The sequence below is a fragment of the Mandrillus leucophaeus genome, unplaced genomic scaffold (assembly GCF_000951045.1).
Source record: "Mandrillus leucophaeus isolate KB7577 unplaced genomic scaffold, Mleu.le_1.0 Scaffold189, whole genome shotgun sequence".
Lineage (NCBI taxonomy): Eukaryota > Metazoa > Chordata > Mammalia > Primates > Cercopithecidae > Mandrillus > Mandrillus leucophaeus.
In genome coordinates, this window is record NW_012101909.1 from 389,966 (window position 1) to 410,851 (window position 20,886).

The 20,886-nt window shown below is 38.7% G+C and overlaps 1 protein-coding gene across 1 annotated transcript in view; it reads left to right on the forward strand.

Moving 5' to 3' along the window:
- LOXHD1 (lipoxygenase homology domains 1) overlaps positions 1–20,886 on the forward strand; it is a 193,563-nt gene that overhangs the window by 57,412 nt on the left and 115,265 nt on the right. Inside the window, exons 8-12 of the mRNA XM_011978077.1 lie at positions 2,181–2,431; positions 11,905–12,040; positions 12,615–12,775; positions 13,798–13,884; positions 14,314–14,449. Of these exons, the coding sequence (XP_011833467.1) occupies positions 2,181–2,431; positions 11,905–12,040; positions 12,615–12,775; positions 13,798–13,884; positions 14,314–14,449 (771 nt within the window). The remainder of the gene's footprint in view (positions 1–2,180; positions 2,432–11,904; positions 12,041–12,614; positions 12,776–13,797; positions 13,885–14,313; positions 14,450–20,886) is intronic.

Here is a 20,886-nt window from a genome sequence, read left to right on the forward strand (position 1 = left end):
TTGTCCAAGGGCACACAGCAGGCAAGTGATAGATTCAGGATTTGGTCTGCTTCCTAAAGCCCTAACCTCTATGAATTCCACAGAAAACTTCCAATGCCCAACATGGCAGTCATGGTCATGGATGTTCTAGAAAATCAACGTTGATATTGTGAACATCTGAGAATATTCTCTGCTGCAGAACCTCCCATGACTCACCATGGGAGAAAATCCATGTTCTGTAGCATAATGTACAAATTTCTCCACAATTTGACTCCATTTATCTTACCTATAGAGTCTTCCCACACCCTCTCTCCCACTGCACATTCACACCTTCCTTTCTCCCCTCCATCTTGTTCCCATGCCTTCCCTCTCCTCTCAACTCCCTGCTTGCCTTGCTCTTTCTCTCTCTGTATCCTTGGAACCTGCCTTCTCCTCATCCTGCAAGGCCTTTTCTCTTCTTTCTGCCTCTCAAATTCCTGATCCCAGTCACTTCCTCTGAGCCTTCCCTGACCTTCTCTGGCCTGGGTAACTTCTCCCTTCTTTGGCTCTATGCATCCTTGGCAGACCTTTATTGCTGCTGTTTAGAAGACTAAATGCTCCTCTACTCCAGTGCTTTTCAACCTCAGCATGTGACCTGATCATTGTGAGGTGTGGTACAAGTCATCTATAGATGAAAGTTTGCAGTTTACTTAAAAACATGCTCGAATAGAATTAATATAATCCTATTGAATGTGTGAATATTATATGTCTCCTAGTGACAGAAGAAGAGCAGAAATGATAACAGCTGGGAATTGATTATATCCTAAACCATAGAAGAATGTCTGATGTGGGGACACCATTTCTCCATGCATCTTAGAGAAATAAAGCTCGAGACTTTTTTTTTTTTTTTTTTTCCTAGAGCAGTGGCCATTCCTTTTTATTTATTTACTCCCCAAAGGCCTGGCATCTAGTAAGCACTCAATAAATGCTGAACAAAAGAAAATGTAAGTTTAAGAATGAATGATGCACCCATGTAGTTGCATGTATTATCACTCAAAGAAATTTGGGATTTTTATTTCTCTGAGGTTATGGGATAAGAGTGTGACGTACGGTAGGGTGAGGGATGGGTGGGGGAATTAACAAGGCTTAAAGTGACAACTGCCTTAGACCCCAGGACAGAATTAAAGAATGTAGGCCAGGTGTGGTGGCTCACGCCTGTAATCCCACCACTTTGGGAGGCCGAGGTAGGTGGATCACTTGAGACCAGGAGTTCAAGACCAGCCTGGCCAACATGGCGAAACGCTGTCTCTACTAAAAATACAAAAATTAACCAAGTTGGTGGCAGACGTCTGTAATCCCATTCACTCAGGAGGCTGAGATACGAGAATCGCTTGAGCCTGGGAAGTAGAGGTTGCAGGGAACTGAGATCGCACCACTAGACTCCAGCCTGGGTGACAGAGTGAGACTCTGTCTCAAAAAAAAAAAAAAAAAGAAAAGAAAATCTAGGCCAGTTCTTAGCAGAATTGCCCGTCCAAATGTTTGCCTTTGGTATTTTCTTTTACTTCACCCTGTCTCAGAGTTTAATCTCCCTTTGCTAGTTCTTCCTCAGAATTCTATGTCCTCATATTGCCTCCTGATAGACCATAACCTCAAATGGCCCAACCAACAATGTTTTCTCTCTCCCTCAATCCTCCCTCACCCTACCACATCAGGCAGCAAAGGAGGACATTAATGTCCTCTATTAAAAGTTATGTTTTTAAGTTATCAGCAAAAGAGCAAGCGAAATGAATCAGATAGCCCTGAATATAAATCTCCATTAATGGAGTTGACTATTATAATTAGATTAGACATAACAGAATTCATCTGGCAGCTATTAATAATGTAGGCATGGTAATTATCATTAATAATAAGTACTATTCTTAGCCAACCCGAGTTCCTCCTTCTCTTTGTTAGTTTCCTGTAATCAGCACTGACAGCTTCCTGTAATAATATGTGCAGTTTATTCTCAAACTCAGATGCATTGGACACACAAACTCTGGAAAAGATGAAATGAAGTCGAGAGGGACATTAGGTGGCATCTGGAGGAATAGGACATGATGGGGAAAGAGGATGTGTGGAGGAGGAGGGCTTTGGGGGTGTCGTAACCAGGAAGGGGAGGAAGGGGTGGGATATTATGATGCAGCTCACATTGAACACTCTCTTTCCTGTTGTTTCCACACCAGCTATTACGTATATTGTCACCATCTTCACTGGGGATGTCCGGGGGGCTGGTACCAAATCCAAAATCTACTTGGTCATGTATGGGGCCAGAGGAAATAAGAACAGTGGGAAAATCTTCCTGGAGGGCGGCGTGTTTGACCGAGGCCGCACGGACATCTTCCACATCGAGCTGGCTGTCCTCCTTAGCCCCCTGAGTCGGGTCTCCATCGGGCATGGCAATGTGGGTGTCAACAGAGGCTGGTACTGTGAGAAGGTAAGGGATGCCCCTGAAGACAGCCTTCCCTGATTCAACCCCTCTCCTCTTTAACTTGCAAGTAAAAACTTTAACCTGAATCCTACTTCCTCTGAACTAGTTACAGAGTGCATGGGCAATCTTTTTCACTGGGCATTTTGGGTGGTTATGTGTCCATCTATCTTGCCTCAAGGGTGGTCAGGAACAGGGGCTGTTCTGTACATGCGTCCAAGGGCCAAGCAGGACAGGTTATCCAGAGGTGTTCAGTTGGTGGTTATGATTATCCTGATTCCTGGTGTAGTGTTTCACTCAGCTTATAAATCTTTCAATCAATAAGTATTTTAAAGTATATGTTTTTATTGTGGGATACTTATACTTTAAAGAATTATATATTAATAACTGTCTGACATAGGGAATGTTAAAAAGCAAACCTCAATTTTGTCTATCACACAGCTTGAGAGGGAGAACATTCGAGATGCTTTTGAAACTCCTCTGTGTCCTTCCACAGTCATATAGTCCTCTTTCCCTCAAAGGGCACATACTATTATGAATTTTGTCTATGTATAAACTTGTATTGTTTATAACTGGCAATTTTTATCCCTCCCTCCCTCCCTCCCTCCCTCCCTTCCTTCCTTTCTTCCTTCCTTCCTTCTTTTTGTTTTATTTTTGAACAGAGTTTCACTTCTGTCACCCAGGCTGGAGGGCAATGGCACGATCTCAGCTCACTGCAACCTCCACCTCCTAGGTTCAAGTGATTCTCCTGCCTCAGCCTCCCAAGTAGCTGGGATTACAGGCATGCACCACCATGCCTGGCTAATTTTGTATTTTTGGTAGAGATGGGGTTTCACCATGTCGGCCAGGCTGGTCTTGAACTCCTGACCTCAGGTGATCTGCCTGCCTCGGCCTCCCAAAGTGCTGGGATTACAGGAGTGAGCCACCGCACCTGGCCATAACTGTCAATTTTCACTTAACATTATGTTTTAGAGATTTGTCCAAATGGTAACAGAAGCTGTAGTTCATCCATTTCCCTGCTGCAAAGTATTAATTTGTCCATTCTTCTGTTGATTGATATTTTGGAGTGATTTCTTGATTTTTACTACTATGAGCAATCTTGCCATGAAGTTCTTGTACATGTATCTTTGTAGAAGTGTGCAAGAGCTTCTCAGAATGAAAGTGCTAGGTCACAGGGCAAGTGAATCTTCAGCTTTATAGGATAACTGTTACTTCCAAAGTATTCCAGATTGTTTTCCAAAATAGTTGCACCATTTTACTCTCCTGTCAGCCATGTGTAAGAGATATTTTGTTTTATACATTCTTGTAAATGAATTTTTAATTTTCACCATTTTGGAGGTTGTAAAATGATCCTGTTGTGGTTTTAATTCTTATTTTTATGATTATTACCAAGGTTGAATGTGTGTTTTTTTCTTTATTGGCCATTCATGTTTCTTTTTATGTAAAATGTCTGTTCATGTCTTTTACTGATTTTCCTATTGACCAATCTATCTTTGGATTTATTTTTAGGAGTTTTAAAATTTAATCTGGATATTAATCCTTTGTTGATAATATATGTTCAAATATTTTCTCATAGTTCGTGATGTTCTTTGAGTAAGATTTAAAAGTATTTAGTTTATCAATCTTTTCGTTTATGACTAATGTATTTGGTATTATTGAAAGAAATCTACTTATTTCAGAGCTATGAAGACATTCTCCTATATCCTTTTCTAAAAACTGTTGTTTTAATTTTTCCATTTATGTTTTTAAAATACTAGGAATTGAATTTTGTGAGGGAGAAATTCAATATTACTTTTTTCCATGTAGATATGCAAATGTTCCAGCAACATTTATTGAAGAGCTTTTAAAACTTGACCAAGGTTAAGAATCACCTGGAATTCTTATTAAAAATAGATTCCTAGGCTCTAATTCAGAGCAAATGAGTCAGAATTTACAGGTAATCTGGATATTTAGCAAGTGGTTAGATAATTTTTATCATTGAGAAAGTTTTGGAAACACTGATTTACTAAATAGTAATTCTTTTCCCACTGTTCTGAAAAGACATTTCTATCACACATAAAATTCACAAAATGCATGGCTTTGCCCCTGAGTTTTCTAGTCTGTTCCATTTATTTAGTTTATTTCTGCACTAATATAACACTCACTATCTTCATTTTTACCTCTTTACTGTCTTAGTATCTGCTGGGGAAATTTGTTCACCTTGTGATTCTTCCTCCAGAATGTTTTGACTATTCATAACCACTTACCCTTCCAAAGAAATCTTTATTTATTTATTTTGCCAAATCCCATGAAGAACAGTGTTGAACAGAATTCATTTGGACCTATAGATTCATTTGAAAGAACTGACATCTTTACTGTATTGACTTTCCCTATCTACGGATATGGTATACTTCTTAAAATTTATGTCTTCTTTAATAGTTTTCAATATAGTTTTATGTTTTTGATAAAGGAATTGCATGTCTGTTAGGTATGTTTAAGAGACCTTATAACTTTTGTTACTATTATAAATGGTATCTCTTTAAAAATTATATTTTCTAACAATTTGTTGCTGATATAGAAATGGAAGTATTTTCTGGACATTTAGTTTACATAAGGCCATTTTGCTAAACTCTATTGTTAATTCTGATAATGTCTCAATAATTATTTATTTTTTTTCTGTAGGAAGTCAAATTATAAATTATAACAGTTTTTTTAATTTTCAAAGCTTGTAGTTCTTTTTTCTTTTTTGTTTATTTGAACACATGGCCTAAGACCTACAGTACAATACTGAGTAGTAGGATTAATAGTGGATATCTTTATTTTGTTTCTGATTTTAAAGGACCTACTTCTAATATTTTGTTTAGTTGATTTTTTTTTGCAAGTTTATGGTAGACATTCTTAGATTAGATCTGTAAAATTCCCTTCTATTTCTATATTGTAAGGAGTTTTCATGATGAATTGTTGTTAAATTTTATCTAATGCTTTTCTGCACTTAGTGAGATCGTTGTATGGTCTTTCTTTTTTATTCACTAAGTTGGTGCACTAATATGAGTGCATTTTCAAATGGCAAACTAACTGCTTTTTTATAAGTCAAACTTGGTAATAATAGATTGTTTTACATGTTTTTAGAGTTATTAACATTTAATATAGAATTTTTCTGGCCAGGCGTGGTGACTCAAGGCTGTAATCCCAGCACTTTGGGAGGCCAAGGCGGGCGCATCGTGAGGTCAGGAGATTGAGACAGGCTTGGCTAACACGGTAAAACCCCGTCTCTACTAAAAAAAAAAAAACAAAATATTAGCCGGGCGTGGTAGAGGGCGCCTGTCCCAGCTACTTGGGAGACTGAGGCAGGAGGATGGCATGAACCCAGGAGGCCGAGCTTCCAGTGAGCTGAGATTGCGCCACTGCACTCCAGCCTGGGTGACAGATCGAGACTCCATCTCAAAAAAAGAAAAAAAAGAATTTTTATATCTATGTTCATGAGTAGCATTGGCCCCTTATTCCTTTCTTATATAATTGTTGATTGGTTGTGATTCTAGAATGAAATGAGAAGTATGTCCTTTCCTAAAAGAGGGTGTATAAAATTGCAGTGATGTTTCCCAAATGTTTGGTTGCAGTCTCCTGCAAAATTGTATAGGTAGGGGTGTGTGTGTGTGGGTGTATGTGTGTGTGTGTGTGTAAAATTATGGATTTTAAAGAGCAGGGTTTTGTTTTGTTTTTCTTTGCTGTTTATAGGAATATTCAGGCTCTTTATTTCTTATTCAATCTGTTTTAATGAGCTTTTTTTGGGAATTTGTACATTTTTAAGTTATCAAATGTATTGACATAAATTTATACACATCCAGTGTTCTCTTATTTTTTTAACAATGGATGCATCTTTTATCCTCTGATATAATTATGAACACTCTTTATGTATTATTTATTCGTGACTTGTTGCTTTTTAAAAAATATGACTCTTACAAAAAGTTTATTTAGCTCTTTCAAATAACCAAGTTTTGCTTTGTGTACGCTGTTTTAATTCTATTCTCTGCTTTATTGACTTGTATTCTTAACTTTATCTCTGTTTAATTTCTCTGAGTTTCTTTTGTTGTTCTTTTTCTAAATTCTTAAATTGGATTCTTAGCTCATTAATTTTTAGCCTCCTTTTTTTCTCGTACAAGCATTTGATACTATAATTTTCTCTCAAAGTAGTGCTTTAGCTGCATTTCGTATATTTTATAAAATATTTTTATTCAGCTTAATTGTATTGTTTCATTTTAAAAAGCAGCTTTGTTAAAGTATAATTAACATGAAATAAAATACACACTCTTCTAAAGCATACAGTTCTGTGAGTTTTGATAAATGTACACACCTGTGTAACCATGACTAGAAGCAATATATAGAATGTTTCCATCACCCCAAAATGTTTCCTTGTGCTCCTTCACAGCCAATATCCACCACTCTAATCACTAATCTGATTTTAGTCACTAAAGATTAGGTTAGTCTTTTCTAACATTTAATATAAATGAAATCATTTAGCATGTACTTTATGTGTGTTTGTGTCTGACATTTCACTCAGAGTAATGTTTTTGGGATTCATAATGTTGTTTCATGTATTAGTAGCTTATTTTTTATTGCTAAGTAGTATTCCATTCTTTGGATATATAGCAATTTGTTTATCCATTTAATCGTTGATGAACATTTGGGTCATTTTCAATTTTGGGGGTTACTATGAATAAAGCTGCTATGAATATTCATGTACAAGTCTTTGAATGGACATGTGTTTCAATTTTGTTGGATAAATACCTAATAATAGAATTTCTGGATCCATGGTAAAGATATGCTTAACTTTTAAAAAATTCCTCCAAATTGTTTTCAAAGTGGCTACATTGTTTTGTATGCCTGCCAACAATATATGAGAATTCCAGTTCTTCCATATCCTTACCATCACTTGGCATTGTCAATCTTTCTATTTTTAGATATGCTCATGGGTGTCTAATTGTGGTTTTAATTTACATTGCCTCCGATGACTAATTATGTTGAACTGTTAAAAATGTGCTTGTTGATCATTTGTATATATTCTTATTCTAGTTGCCTTTGCTTATTTTACGTTTTTAAATCTTACTAAATTGTAAGAATTCTTTTTTTTTTATTTTAAATAATGTTTATTTTTGTCTAACTTTTATAAGTGAATATGTACATTATTGAAAAATTTAAAAACACAGAATCATCCACGGTCACACCCAGCTTACAGCCTGAAATATCTGTTTAAATCCTTATGTGTGTACACACACAATCGAGCATGCATTTGTATGTGGTTGAGATCATACAGCATGAATCTTTACTAGTTCAAAGAATATCATGAATTTTTATCAATTCAATGTCCCAAAGTCATAAATATTTTGAAAATCAATAATATATAACACCAACTCAATCGGGAAAGAAATGTAATCCTGCCTTCCATGGGGACAAAAATTTCATAAAAGGCAAAAATTATCTGGATAAAGATTTTGGCAGACTTACAGCTAAACTACTTTATTCCCTTAATGCTCTACTTAAAATGAGACAAAAACAATAGTGAACAGTAAGTATAATGCTTCTAAGGGAATTCATTCTTAGATCTATACTACTAAAATATTACCCAAAAGATATTGAATTATTAGACAATGTTTGTTTTATATAACAATTATAAACAAATAAATTCCTCTAATGTAGAGCCTGAAAATACATGAAGCAAAAATTGATAGAATTGAAGTGATAAACACATAATTCTACATTCATAGTGGGAAACATCAATATCCCACATTCAACAATGACTAGAACAAATAAAGAGAAGATCACATATTCTCGATACAACAACTTTTTTGTTAAATACATCGATATATCTTTATTTCCATATCTGTGTGTGTATGTATGAATAATCTCCCACTGTGTAGCTTGCCTTTTCATTTTCTTAACAATGTTTATTGAAAAGCAGAAGCTTTTAATATTGTTGAAAGGCAATTTATCAATTTTTAAAAAATAGTTTGTGCTTGTTTGGGTTCTTATTTATTATTACACTAAAAATTCTTTTGTGACTCATTAGTTATTTTGTGACTCATTATTTTGAAGTATGACTTTTAGTTTCCAAATGCATGTTGTCTTATTATTTAATTTATTTTTAATTTAATATCATTTTATTCAGAAAACACAGCCTATATAATGCCATTTTAAAAAATGCGTTGCAATTTACAATGCATGTTCAATTTGTGTATTGCTCCAAGAGCTGAATTTAAACATTTAATTTTATTTATTAAATTCAGTTTGTTACTTTTGTTATTTGAGTCTTGTTTCCTTACTATCATTTTGTCTGTTTGGTCTGTTAATTACTAATAAATATGTGTTAAAATATCTACTTGTGTGTGTGTGTGTGTGTGTGTGTGTGTGTAATCTCTACCACTATTGAAATATTTACCACTAAGGTGGTAGATATTTCTTATTGTAGAACTAACAATTTTTGCTTTATGTAGTTTGAGGCTATGTTACTAAGCATAGAATTATTGTAACTTCCTAATGAATTCAATCTTTATCATTATCCAATCTGACACTATTTATCTCTGAACTGGCAAATTTAGTCTGTTTATGTTTATTGTAATTACTGATATTTCTGTTCTGCTTTTACTGTTTCTTTTTTCTTCTTTTAAAATTATTTTGGGTTGACTGTTTTTCCCTATTTCTTTTTTCCCTTTATAGTTATTTTACTGTACATACTTAGTATGGGAAACCCTAAATATAATTGATACCTCTACTCTTTTTTGGCAAATGCAAGAACCTTAGAAATCGCTAATAGTAATAATTCTGCATGCTATTTTTTGCCTAGTATTTTAGCTCCATTTTAAATTATTTTAAAATATACACATTAGATATCATTGTTTTATAGAGTTGTTTGTTCAGATTTGCCTACAAGTTTCCCAGTTTGTTTGCTTGTCACTTCATCTTGCATCTAAGACCTTATTTCTGGTGTCAATTTTCTTCTTCCTGAAGAACACCCTTTAGAAGTTTATTTGGTAAAGGTCTATTGTTGGTAAACTCTGATTTTATTCATTTGAAAAATGTTTTTATATCACTCTCATTCTTGAAAAATAATTTTAGGATACTGAATTCTATATTGAGTTTTCCTCCCCAATATCTTCTGGCTTCTGTTAGTCTAATTGCCACTATCTGTTTTTTCTATCCAGATGCTCTTAAGATCTTGGTTTTGGTATTCCCTGCTTCTCCTCAATATGTCTATGTGTGCATTTATTACTATTTATCCTGACTGTGACCAAGCTTATGGTAACTATTTCTTAGGTAAAACTATTATTATTTTCTGTCTAGAGCAAAGACAAAAAAAGGTAGGCTTCTCTTTGCAGATTTTTCCCTATCTACCTTTTGTCTAAAGGAGCAGTCCTTCAAATATTTCTGCTTATTCAGTGTTTCCAGTTTGGAATCTCCATTTTGTAAAGCCCATGGCCTAGTTTCCCGCATCCTCAAGTGGCTATTAATTTCCTGGTCTCTGAGTGCCTGGGATTGTCTTTTGCTGCAGTGCAGCACCAACTTTAGCATTCACATTTGCCCACTCTCTGGGTTTCTGCTTACTCTGAATTTTGCTGGTTCTTATGGTTTCTCTGTAACCCCCTGGCAGCTCAGCAATGTATATAAAGTGATACTTCCTGTGGTTTATGTAACATATGACTATTTTGTGGTGATAAAAGGCTTTTCAGACTACCTAGTTTCTGGACTACCTAGTCCAGAAGCAAACATTTTTAATGTATGAATTACACTAATTTATTTTTAAAGAGAATGACAAAGTAGTTTTTAAATAACAGAATATAATACCTTCAGGATAGTTATATTTAACAAAACAATAAAAGAAAGAAAATCCTGAGATAAAAACCACAAGCTCTGGTAACAATACTGTATTTAGTTGCTTACCTAACCTTTAACCTTCCAGAACCAGAACTTTTATCATCGATTTTTAAGCACTTACTATATGTTTAGAACTATGTTCAGGGGACCCACAGGGGTGAGAAAACACACAACCTCAAACTTTTAGGATTTTGCTACTTCTTAAAAAGACCAAACTAACCACTACACAGCTAACAATGAGAGAACAACTCAAGAGTAACGAGAAAACATCTGCATCTGCAGGATTTGTTGAGAGGAAAGACAGACTTCTAAATAAATTGCTGGTGATTATACCCTCCTATGCCCTCAATTTGTCACGGATGCCCTCCAACTTTGCCTATGTATAGGTCCACTTCTAAATACGTGGTCACATGAAATCTTCAGCATAAAAAATGGAGTGCAACAATGGATCCCAGTGGACCTCAGCCATAAATAGAAATTCTGAGGTTCTTCCTGATGAGTAGAAAAGATCCCAAACTGACAATTAGTGTCAGGAATACTTACATTCCTGGTTCTGCCACTAACTAAAGGTGCTAACTTGGGCACTTTATTCTCCTTTCTAGACCTCAGGTTTCCCATGTATTGAATGCAGGTGGGGTGAACTACATTAATTGCCAATATATTTGTGTCAGATAACTAAATGTTTGAGGGGGCTGCTGCCCACGGTCCTGAGCCATCATTTATCTCTAGGGAGGAGCATTTCTCTGGGAGTTTGAAGGGGTACATAATCCCCTCCCACCATCTCTTAGCATCCTTCCCCTGGTGCTGTTTAAAAGTTAACGTTTATCACAATGGTTAATAATGAGTATGAGGTGAGTATTACCTGGGAATATCTAAGGGCAATAATTCAAGTTAAGGAAGTTACAGTCAATTTTTGTCACTATGAACAGTAGACAACAAATACCCAGTAAGACAATAGTTGGTCAAAACCTTGACCAATGGGAGGGTCAGATTAGTTTGTAAGTTAAAAATATTTGTTTTCAAGTTAAGAAGGTAAAGCTTAGAAACCAGTAATGTGAGAGTCAAAAATTTCTTTACTGATAGAGGATTCTGTAGTGTGCCAGGAGCAATCCTTTCAACATTTATAATGTGAGTGTTCGAAATCCATGGGTTCAGAACTTGGTAGAGATAGAGAAGGTATAAGAGAGAAGGCTGAGTGAGGATCAAGCCTAAAAGAGAGAAGTTGGTTTTTATACTACATTCCAGATATTAATTAGCTGACACGGGACTTACCTTTTTCCTACAAGATCATTATAGGGAATTAACCTAGTAGTCTAGTTCATTTGGTTCAGATTAACTGAGGTTTTATGATGTGCTTAAAGAAATATGGTATTCAAAGAGGGTGTTGTGTATAGAGGAAAAGTTTGAGATTTGAATAGCAAATTGGAAGACGGGTGATACCTACTTTGGAAGACTCTTTGGAGGTTGCATTTCTTGATTTAAGATTTAATGAGATAGACTACAGAAAAGGTGCCATTCATTGAGAGTCCTAATACAGATGTCTCTAAATGTGGCGCTGGGAGGCTGCTGAACATGGTGAAGAGGTCCCTACTGGGGACTCAACGCAGGAGACACTCACTGTGCTCCACTCTCCCCAGGTGGTAATTCTGTGCCCCTTCACTGGCATCCAGCAGACCTTCCCTTGCAGCAACTGGCTGGATGAGAAGAGAGCGGATGGGCTGATTGAGAGGCAGCTCTACGAAATGGTGTCTCTCAGGAAGAAGCGGCTGAAAAGTAAGTGAAAGAGACCCAGAACCTGGAGGCCTCTCAGCCAGGGCCAGCAAAGGCCAGAATGTCAAAAGCTGTGGTCAAAAGCTGTGAGGGCAGTCCACTCCTGCTTCTTAAGTCTCCTCTAGAAAGGAAGGAAAAAGCTCCCCCAACCCCGCCAAGCAGCTCCACTCTCCAAAGTACAGGCCATATAGAGTCACACCCCTGGCACCAAGGCTGACTCCAGTGTCACCAAATGGAATAAGCTGCTGTGATGAGCTAGGTGTTAACCTGAATCGTTCACTACAGCGCACTCTGAAAGTGCTGGACATAGGGTGAGTGGAGTCAACTTGTCCCCCGATTTAAAACACACGAATACACTTTAGCCACTAAAAAGAACATTATGATAGCACCTTATTTTTAATAGTAATGAATCCTTAGCTTTCTAAACTTGGCTATAATGGGTTTTTGAGAACGGGACACATCTGTGTATACCCTGCCCTTCAGTCCTGATCATTTTGGATTTTTCCTTCTTCCCTGTGGTAATATGAAAATCTCTTCACTTCCTGAAGTTTATGGTGCAACTTGATCTGTCTTGCAGAATTCCCTTGGTCCCTGTGGGTCTGGACGACTGACCTAAAGAAAGCTGGTACCAACTCTCCCATCTTCATCCAGATTTATGGGCAGAAAGGACGGACAGATGAGATTCTCCTGAATCCCAACAACAAGTGGTTCAAACCTGGCATAATCGAGAAGTTTAGGGTAGGAGAGGAGTGTGATGGGGTGGGAGGGAGAAAGGAGGAAAGGATGTAGGGCATTTGTCCTGGGGATTCTGGTTCTCTAAGCCAGGTTTTGGACCAAGTTTGAAGGCAAAAAGGTACAATGGAGATTTTAGGTCCCTGCAAGGGAGACAAATTTGATGATTTATAAACAATGTATCGAATGGGGTACAATTTCGATCTGGCCCATTCATCTGAATCCAACAGCCCAGAACCAAGGCTGGGCAAAGAAGCAAGTATGCAATGGTTTAAGCTATTCAGGAGTTGGAGAATCACTGCAGAACAGAGACCCTGAGCATGCTTAGTGTCAGACTGCCCAATATGGACTGATTGAGAGAGTAAGGATCAAATTTAATCAAAAGTGTGAATTTTAGAACATTTTTTTTTAAATTCAGCTTTAAAACTTTCCATTATGCATAAAACTAGAGCAAGGATTTTTTTTTTTACCCTAATAGAATTGCTATTTCAACCTTTAGGTAGAAATAATTTATAATTTGAGGCTCTCCTCTCAGCACCCCATTTGTACCCCTGTTACACCACTCAGTTCATTGCTCTTTATGTATTTATCTTTTCTGCTAGACTGTGAGCCCCCAGAGAAAGGGCACAACTGCTTATTGATCTTTTTGTCTGTTTCACTGCCCAGTAGAGTCCTGGGGCTGTGGGCCTGTGCTAATTAGCAGGGCTGCCCTATAGATTTTGTTACTGGAAGTTTATTGCTTGGAGGATCTTCTTTAGTCTGAATCCCACTGTGGGGCAGTTATTCTTGTTCAGTTTCACTGGCCCAGACTGAACCCTTGCTGTATGTGGCTGTCCTACCCTCACGTGCTCCTGGTTACAAGGGTCATGAGAAGATAAAGTATGTGAGGGTGGCTTGATTAAAGCAAACCCATCCTCACTGCTGAAGAAAGAGCCCAAAGCAGGTTCCCTCCTGAGAGTGGGTCAGCTATAAGAATAAACACGTTTTTTCAGTTATGCCCACTCAAATGTTTTTATTTCTCACCATAGATTGAGCTCCCGGATGTTGGCAGGTTTTATAAGATTCGAGTATGGCATGATAAAAGGAGTTCTGGTTCTGGATGGCATTTAGAAAGGGTGAGATGCACCATCTTGGGGTTTGGGGGATTGTTGGGAAAGGAACAAGGATGGTCCCTTTCAGTGACCCTGTCACATAAATTTGCCTCTGTATTAATTGTGAATGGGGACTGAAAAGTGTTACGGCGAGACCTGAATTTGGATACAGGCCCCAGGGACTTCCTGATGGGGAGGGACTTCCAAAGTAGATTAAGAAAACACTCAGGTGTTTGGGGGGGCTTGCATTCTGCCCTAGTCATCTGGTTGCTAGGCAAGTGTGGGTATCCAGGAAACCACGAACAAATACTAATCCAGCCCTCTGCCTGCCATAAGGATTTTCTCCAGGAAATAGTCTTGGCTTCTCTGCAATGAGATAGCAGAATGGGGACTCCAGGGCATCGGTGAACATTCCTGGTGTACCCACTTGCTCACCCCAGAACTTCATTCCAGATGACCCTGATGAACACTCTGAACAAGGACAAGTATAACTTTAATTGCAACCGCTGGCTGGATGCCAATGAGGATGACAATGAGATAGTGAGGGAAATGACTGCAGAAGGCCCAACAGTGCGCAGGATCATGGGCAGTAAGTACTGATGGGCTCTCCATCCTGGGAGGCAGTGGAACTCCTGCTTGGTGTCCCAGTGGGCCTGACCAATGAGCTGAGAGTCTTGTCTGCTATGCATCTTCAGGCCCCTTAGAGTGCCAGAGTGGATTTGGAAGGTCCTTGACTCAAGACTGGCTTGGAAAAGTCGTCTCCAAGTCATGATACCAGAGCTCTACCGTGATTGGTGTGGTGGGGAGGGAGGGAAGATGTATGGGTCTTCTCGTTGGCTCTGAGGGGATGAGAAGCATCTGTCCTGAAAAATACTTCTCCAGAGCCTCCTTGAAAGGAGATATCCTCTTGCTCCCCTCAAATGGTGCATGAAATGTTCCCCAAAAGAAAAGCTAGATCTGGGTTCCTGTAGCCACAGTTGGCTGATAGCTAATAAGTATTCTGTCTCTAATTAAGGATAGTAGGAGAAGGACTAAGCTTTAAATGTGGAATCCAGGAGCCACATTCAAATAGCCAAAGGGAAGAAGCCATTTTGCCTCTAGGTTATAGAAGCACAGTACTGGCAAATACAGAGCACATGCCCTGTCTTTTTCACGTGGCAGACATTACTAAGTGATCAAAACATTCTCTCCCATGAGTCTGAAATGAGCTTTGTAGCCCTCAATAAAGAATTCCAAACAGACATTAACAATTGATCAGAATTGGCACTTAAGATACTTAACCCATTTGCTATCCTTGTGGCAGTCCTTAAATTTTAAGCAGGAAAATAGTATTGCAAAATTACAAAAATGTAAAAATATATAGAAAACAATGTCACCCATAGTTCCAGTAGACCTTCTAAATATCTCCATAATGTCATTTCACAGGTGATTGTGTGATATTTATAAACACTGCATTTGCACACCCAGTAGAAACTCTGTATATATTTGTTGAAATAGTTTGATCAGAGTTAAATACTCATAAACATAGAAACGTCAAACAGCAAGTATCTAAAAAGAGATCATTCCGTCTGTTAGTTTAATTAGGCAATGCTTGTAATTAGCATCATGTTTCTTTTATTTTATGGTTCTCCTTCATTCTTAATTAAATATATGACTGTAGAATATTTGTGTGCAAAGGCCCTTAAAATATCCTGATGCAGATAAGGAGCTGAGGACGTTCTTGCCATGGTTACACAGTTAGTTACAGACAGAGTTAAATCTAGAATAAGGTCTCTTGCTTCCTGGTTCAGTGGCTATACCAAAACATCACCCTGCCTTTTTGCATTCAGTAATAACTGCTTTGGAAACAAGGCAATCATCTCTGTAAATATCATGATAACATATAACCCATTCCCAAAATTGGAACTTAATATAATATTAAAGATAACGGCAAAAATTGCAATTGCTTTTGCACTAACCTAATGTGTAGTCCACCAAGGCAGAAATACACCTGTTCTTAGACCTGATCTGTTTACTTTGCATGCTAGAATTGTAGGTATAAAGAACTGGGGAGAGGTCTTGGGCCCTAACTGCTTTTGAAACCCTTCTAACTAACTCTCGTGATTTTAGATTCTCAGTCTCTATTGCTACATTATCTGGCACTGTCACTCTTGAGCCTTTTGGTAGCATTCCTTTTTGAATTTTGTGACTGACAGCTCTGATCAATCCTCTCTGGTATGGTAAGTCAGTGATTCTCAAACCTCAGCATGCATCATCCCAGGAGGGCTTGTTAAAATACAGATTGCTGGGTTCCACTTGCAGAGTTTCTAATTCAGTTAGTCTGGAGTGGGACCCAAGGATCTGCTTGTCTAACACATTTACAGGTAATATCCACGCTGCTGTTGGGGAACCACACTGAGAACCACTGTGTCAATGCATTTACCACTTTTCTAACTGCTCTCCAGCTTCCAAAATTGTGTTGTGTTCTCTACACTTGTCCCCTTCCCCTAGTTGGTGAAACCTTTTTTGTTTAGTTAAATTTTTAAAACAACCTGTAGATTGCCATTTTGATAAGGTTTTCTAAAGAGAAATCTATTTTAATTTGTAATGTCCGGAATGTTCTTTACTTCTACCCCCTCTTTGCCTTGAGTAAAGCATGACTTTCCCCTAAGAACCTTATTTTCCCTCCTCATGAACTGTGGGGCACATGGAAGGGGGTGTTCTCCTGACTCCCTCTGCACATTCAGATCCTTGCGTGCACCACACTTCTTCCCAGTATTGCCTTCTACCCCAGCCCAGTGCCATTTCTGTTGGTCTCTGGCCCTTCCCCTCTTTCACAAAAGATGGTGTCATGCATCCCTTGGTTAGTGTCTAGACACCATGCCCTGCCATAATCCTGGGACAGTGCATTAGTTTGCTAGGGTTGCTGAAACAAAGCCCCACAGACAGGGTGGCTTAAATAACAGACATTTATTGTCTCACAGTCTGGAAGCTAGAAGTCCAAGATGAAGGTGTTGGCAGGTTTGCTTTCTTCTGAGGCCTCTCTCCTTGACTTGCAGACAGTCATCTTCTTATGTCCTCTTTCCTCTGTGTGTATACATGTCTGGGTCCTAACCCCCTCTTCTCATAAGGACACCAGTCATAATGGATTAGGCCCCACCCATATGACCTCTTTTTACTTTAATTACTCCTTTAAAGGCCCTATCTCCAAATACATTCTGAGTTATTGGGGAGTTAGGACTTCAATAAATAAAATTGGGGTTATGGGCACAATTCAGCTTATAACCAACAACATCTCCTAAAGTACAGTCAAGCGTCCATCTATATCAAAACTACCTGAAGTGTTTATCAAAATACGGATTCCTAGGCCCACCACCAGCTATGCTGATTAGAGACTTTGAGGGCTATTCCTGGTAATATGCATTTTGTCAAGCATGCCAAGTAATTTGTATGCATACTAAACCTTAGGAGGCTTTGTCTACTTCTTTCAGTGTCTGTGTAGAACACCCACTCACCTGCATCCTGGTGCTCACCTGTGATGGGTACTACAGGACTGAACGAAGGGGGATGAACGATAAATGAAAACAAAAAACAAAAGAATCTGCTTTAAAGAAGGGGCCTGGAGACTCCTTGCTTCTGTCAAGTAAGGGCCTTGAGCTTCCACAGCCCTTCGTATTTATTGGGTAGAAAGAGCAGGGAGGAGGAGGTAACAATTGGTCAGCCGCTTGATTGATCGCAGGTTCACATTATTGCTAACAGGCTTCAGATGTGCCTAATCACAAGTCACGCTCCTGGGGTGTGACTGCCCTCAGCATTCCTTCTGGGTGGCAGACATAGTTTGTCAGTTTGCCAACAACCTGCATTCATAACAGTTTGCTGTTTGCTCGTATAGCCTCCAGTGGTATACTGAGTGGATCATGACCGTCATTCTTTCAGCCTCCAACACTCATCCACTTTGTTGGCCTGTGCCCACCCCACTTAGCCAGCCCTTCCCTGCCATCTAATTTGGAATCATCCCATGAAACTGTCCCTTCTTTGAACCCATGCCCCACCCTCTGACTCAAGCTCCTGCACTCCCAGCACTTTTGTGACCTTGGTACACTTCACCTCACCCTCGACCTGTCACTTATTCCCCCACCCCCCACATTTTTCCTGGTCTGTCAGGGGCTGACATAGATGGGTGGAGGATGGATCAGAGGGACAAACCTACAATCAGACCTCCAGTGGGGAAGAAAAGAGGTTCTGAAATAAGATAGAGAGAGGAGACCAGAGAGTAGAAGATAAATTCAAGAAATATTTTGAAGGTGGAACTGGCAGGTCTTGAAGTGTGAATGCTGTGGAAACACAGTGGTGAGATAAGCTTCCTGTCCAGAAAGTTGGGACAAACTTTGCAGATGAAGTGACGTTTGAGCTAGGTCTTCTATGTGGAGGGATTTGACAGACAAGGAGAGACCATGTCAGGAGGTGGAGGAGATGGCAAGGAAGAGCATCTCTACAGTTTACATGTATAAAATGTGCTTGTAAACATTTTTAACAGTGTACAGTTGTGGGGCTATCCTAGCTGGTATTTTTTTGTTGTCTTCCATGATGCTATTAAAAAAACCATTTCAAGGAGAAAAATAATTCTGGTGATAGTATGGATATGGATAGTATGGATTGAAGGGCTGTCTGTTGTGGCTATAAGGCAGTTTGATGTCTTCTGGTGGTCCCTGGCTGTATTTCAGAGCCCAAACAAACTTGAATTTCTTTCTCTCAACTGCTCTTTATGGCCCACAAACATTTATCTTATGCTTGGAACACCCCTGTGTCCTCACTGACCTCTACAAGTTCTCATATCTCCTTTTTCTGGTTGGAATGCTTTGTAACAGTAAATAGAGCTGGTGACAATGCTTCATTTTCCCAGCTGGTACCAGTGTGAAATGTGTAATGTGTGAAGATGTCCTGGAAGTCCCTTAAGAGGAGAGTTTTGGACTCATGTAAAATGAGTAAATACCAATTTAAAATCAATTCTCTGAGTTTGAAGTTGTGTATCTCTGATTTACTTACAAATTAAGGGCCAGTCAAATAAGCAATTAATGCCATGTCTGAGAGCCAAGAGGCTTTTGGGAGTGATTGTTCTGATTAGCACAGACTGGGAGATATGGACAATACACATGCCAGCTCACAATTTATCTCCACCTTGGCTGTCCCTCAGGAGCTACATGAGAGTAAAATAAATGAGATCCGTGTTCTCCACTATACTTCCGAGAGAAGTGATTACACGCCAGTGATGAGTGGGCAAGAGGCCACTGGACTCGAGTGCAGAAAATCATAGCTTCTCGTTAATAAGAGCTGTAATTTTAAAATTAAAGTACCAGAGGCTCTGTACTTACCCATCTCTTTAAAGTCTTTCACTACTAGTGTCTAACAATATAACTCTTTTTAATTGTCCACAGACTTCTTGCCAGGAAGGAGCTTGGGACATCCATGGCTGGGGTGTTTCAGAGGGGTGTCTAGATAAAAATCAAGACCCTTGAGAACTTCCCAGCAAAGGGACCTCAGAGCTCAGAACCAAAGGGATAGGAATTCCCAGGCAAAAGGATTTCTAAATTCCCTTATTACTTTGCTTCTGGAAATTGCCTAAAAGTTATAGCTAAAAAGGCAGAACTGGCCTTCATCATAATTAAGAGTGAAGCCAGCCCCAGCCTGGTGTTGAGAGCTTTCCTTCCCTGCTGTGTCATGTTTCCACCTTCAGTCTTCAGCTGTTCATTCCTCTCACTGTTGACACATTGGACCATTGAGAGCTTCACACAAAAGAACCAACTTCATTTATACAAAGGCTGAAGATTGAAAGCATTTAGCATTTGAATTTTAAAAGAGTTGATTAGAGAAGACAATGATGGTTAAATTTCAGGTGCTGTGGCCCTACTAGGAGACAATATTGGTAGGCAGGAGATTTCTCCTCAATCTTAACTCTTGGTTTAAATGCCTACCTATACCAGCTTTGCTCAAGGCAGGCCTCTATGTACCATCAGTTGTTCTTTGCCTGTTTTTCTAACAAGTGTTTTTGCAACAGACACTCTATCTTCGTGTACTCATATGTTTCATGGTCAAATTAATTTTTCAGATGTCTGCATATCTCCAAATGAAATGGTCATATTACTGAAAAAATAATTTGTACACTGAATTCAACTCCCTGGTGATTTGTCTCATTCTAGGTATACTCTGTCTTCATTTTAGATGAACTACAAATGAATCATGTCCATTTTTAAAAACAACAGCTATGATGGGACACGGTAGCTCATGCCTGTAATCCCAGCACTTTGGGAGTCCGAGATGGGTGGATCACCTGAGGTCAGGAGTTCAAGACCAGTCTGGCCAACATGGTGAAACCCCGTCTCTACTAAAAATACAAAAAAATTAGTCGGGCATGGTCGCGGGTGCTTGTAATCCCAGTTACTCGGGAGGCTGAGGCAAGAGAGTTGCTTGAACCCAGGAGGCAGAGGCTGCAGTGAGCCGAGATCACGCCATTGCACCCCAGCCTGGGCAACAAGAATGAAACTCCTTCTCAGAAACAAACAACAAAAACAAAAAACAACAGCTATATTGAGATATGATTCATGTGCCATACAATTTACCCATTTAAAGTGTACAAGTCAATGGTTTTTAATATATTAATAAAATCATGCATCCCTCACCACTATGAAATTCCAGAACATTTTCATCTCCCCCAAAAAGAAACCCTATACCTGTCAGCAGTCATACCCGTTTCCCCGCTTTACCCCTCCGCCTCTGACAACCACTAATCTACTTTTTGTCTCCATAGATTGGCCTAATCTGGATATTTCGTATATAGAGAGTCATACAATACATGGCCTTTTAAATTTAGTTTATTTCAATTAACACAGTGTTTTCAAGATTTGTCCATATTGTAGCATGTATCAATACTCTGTTCTTTTTATTGCTGAATCATAGTCCATTGTATGGATGTACCAAATTCAACTGTTAAAGAGCATTTATATTGTTTCTATTTTTCAGTTATTATAAATAATGCTGCCATAAACATCC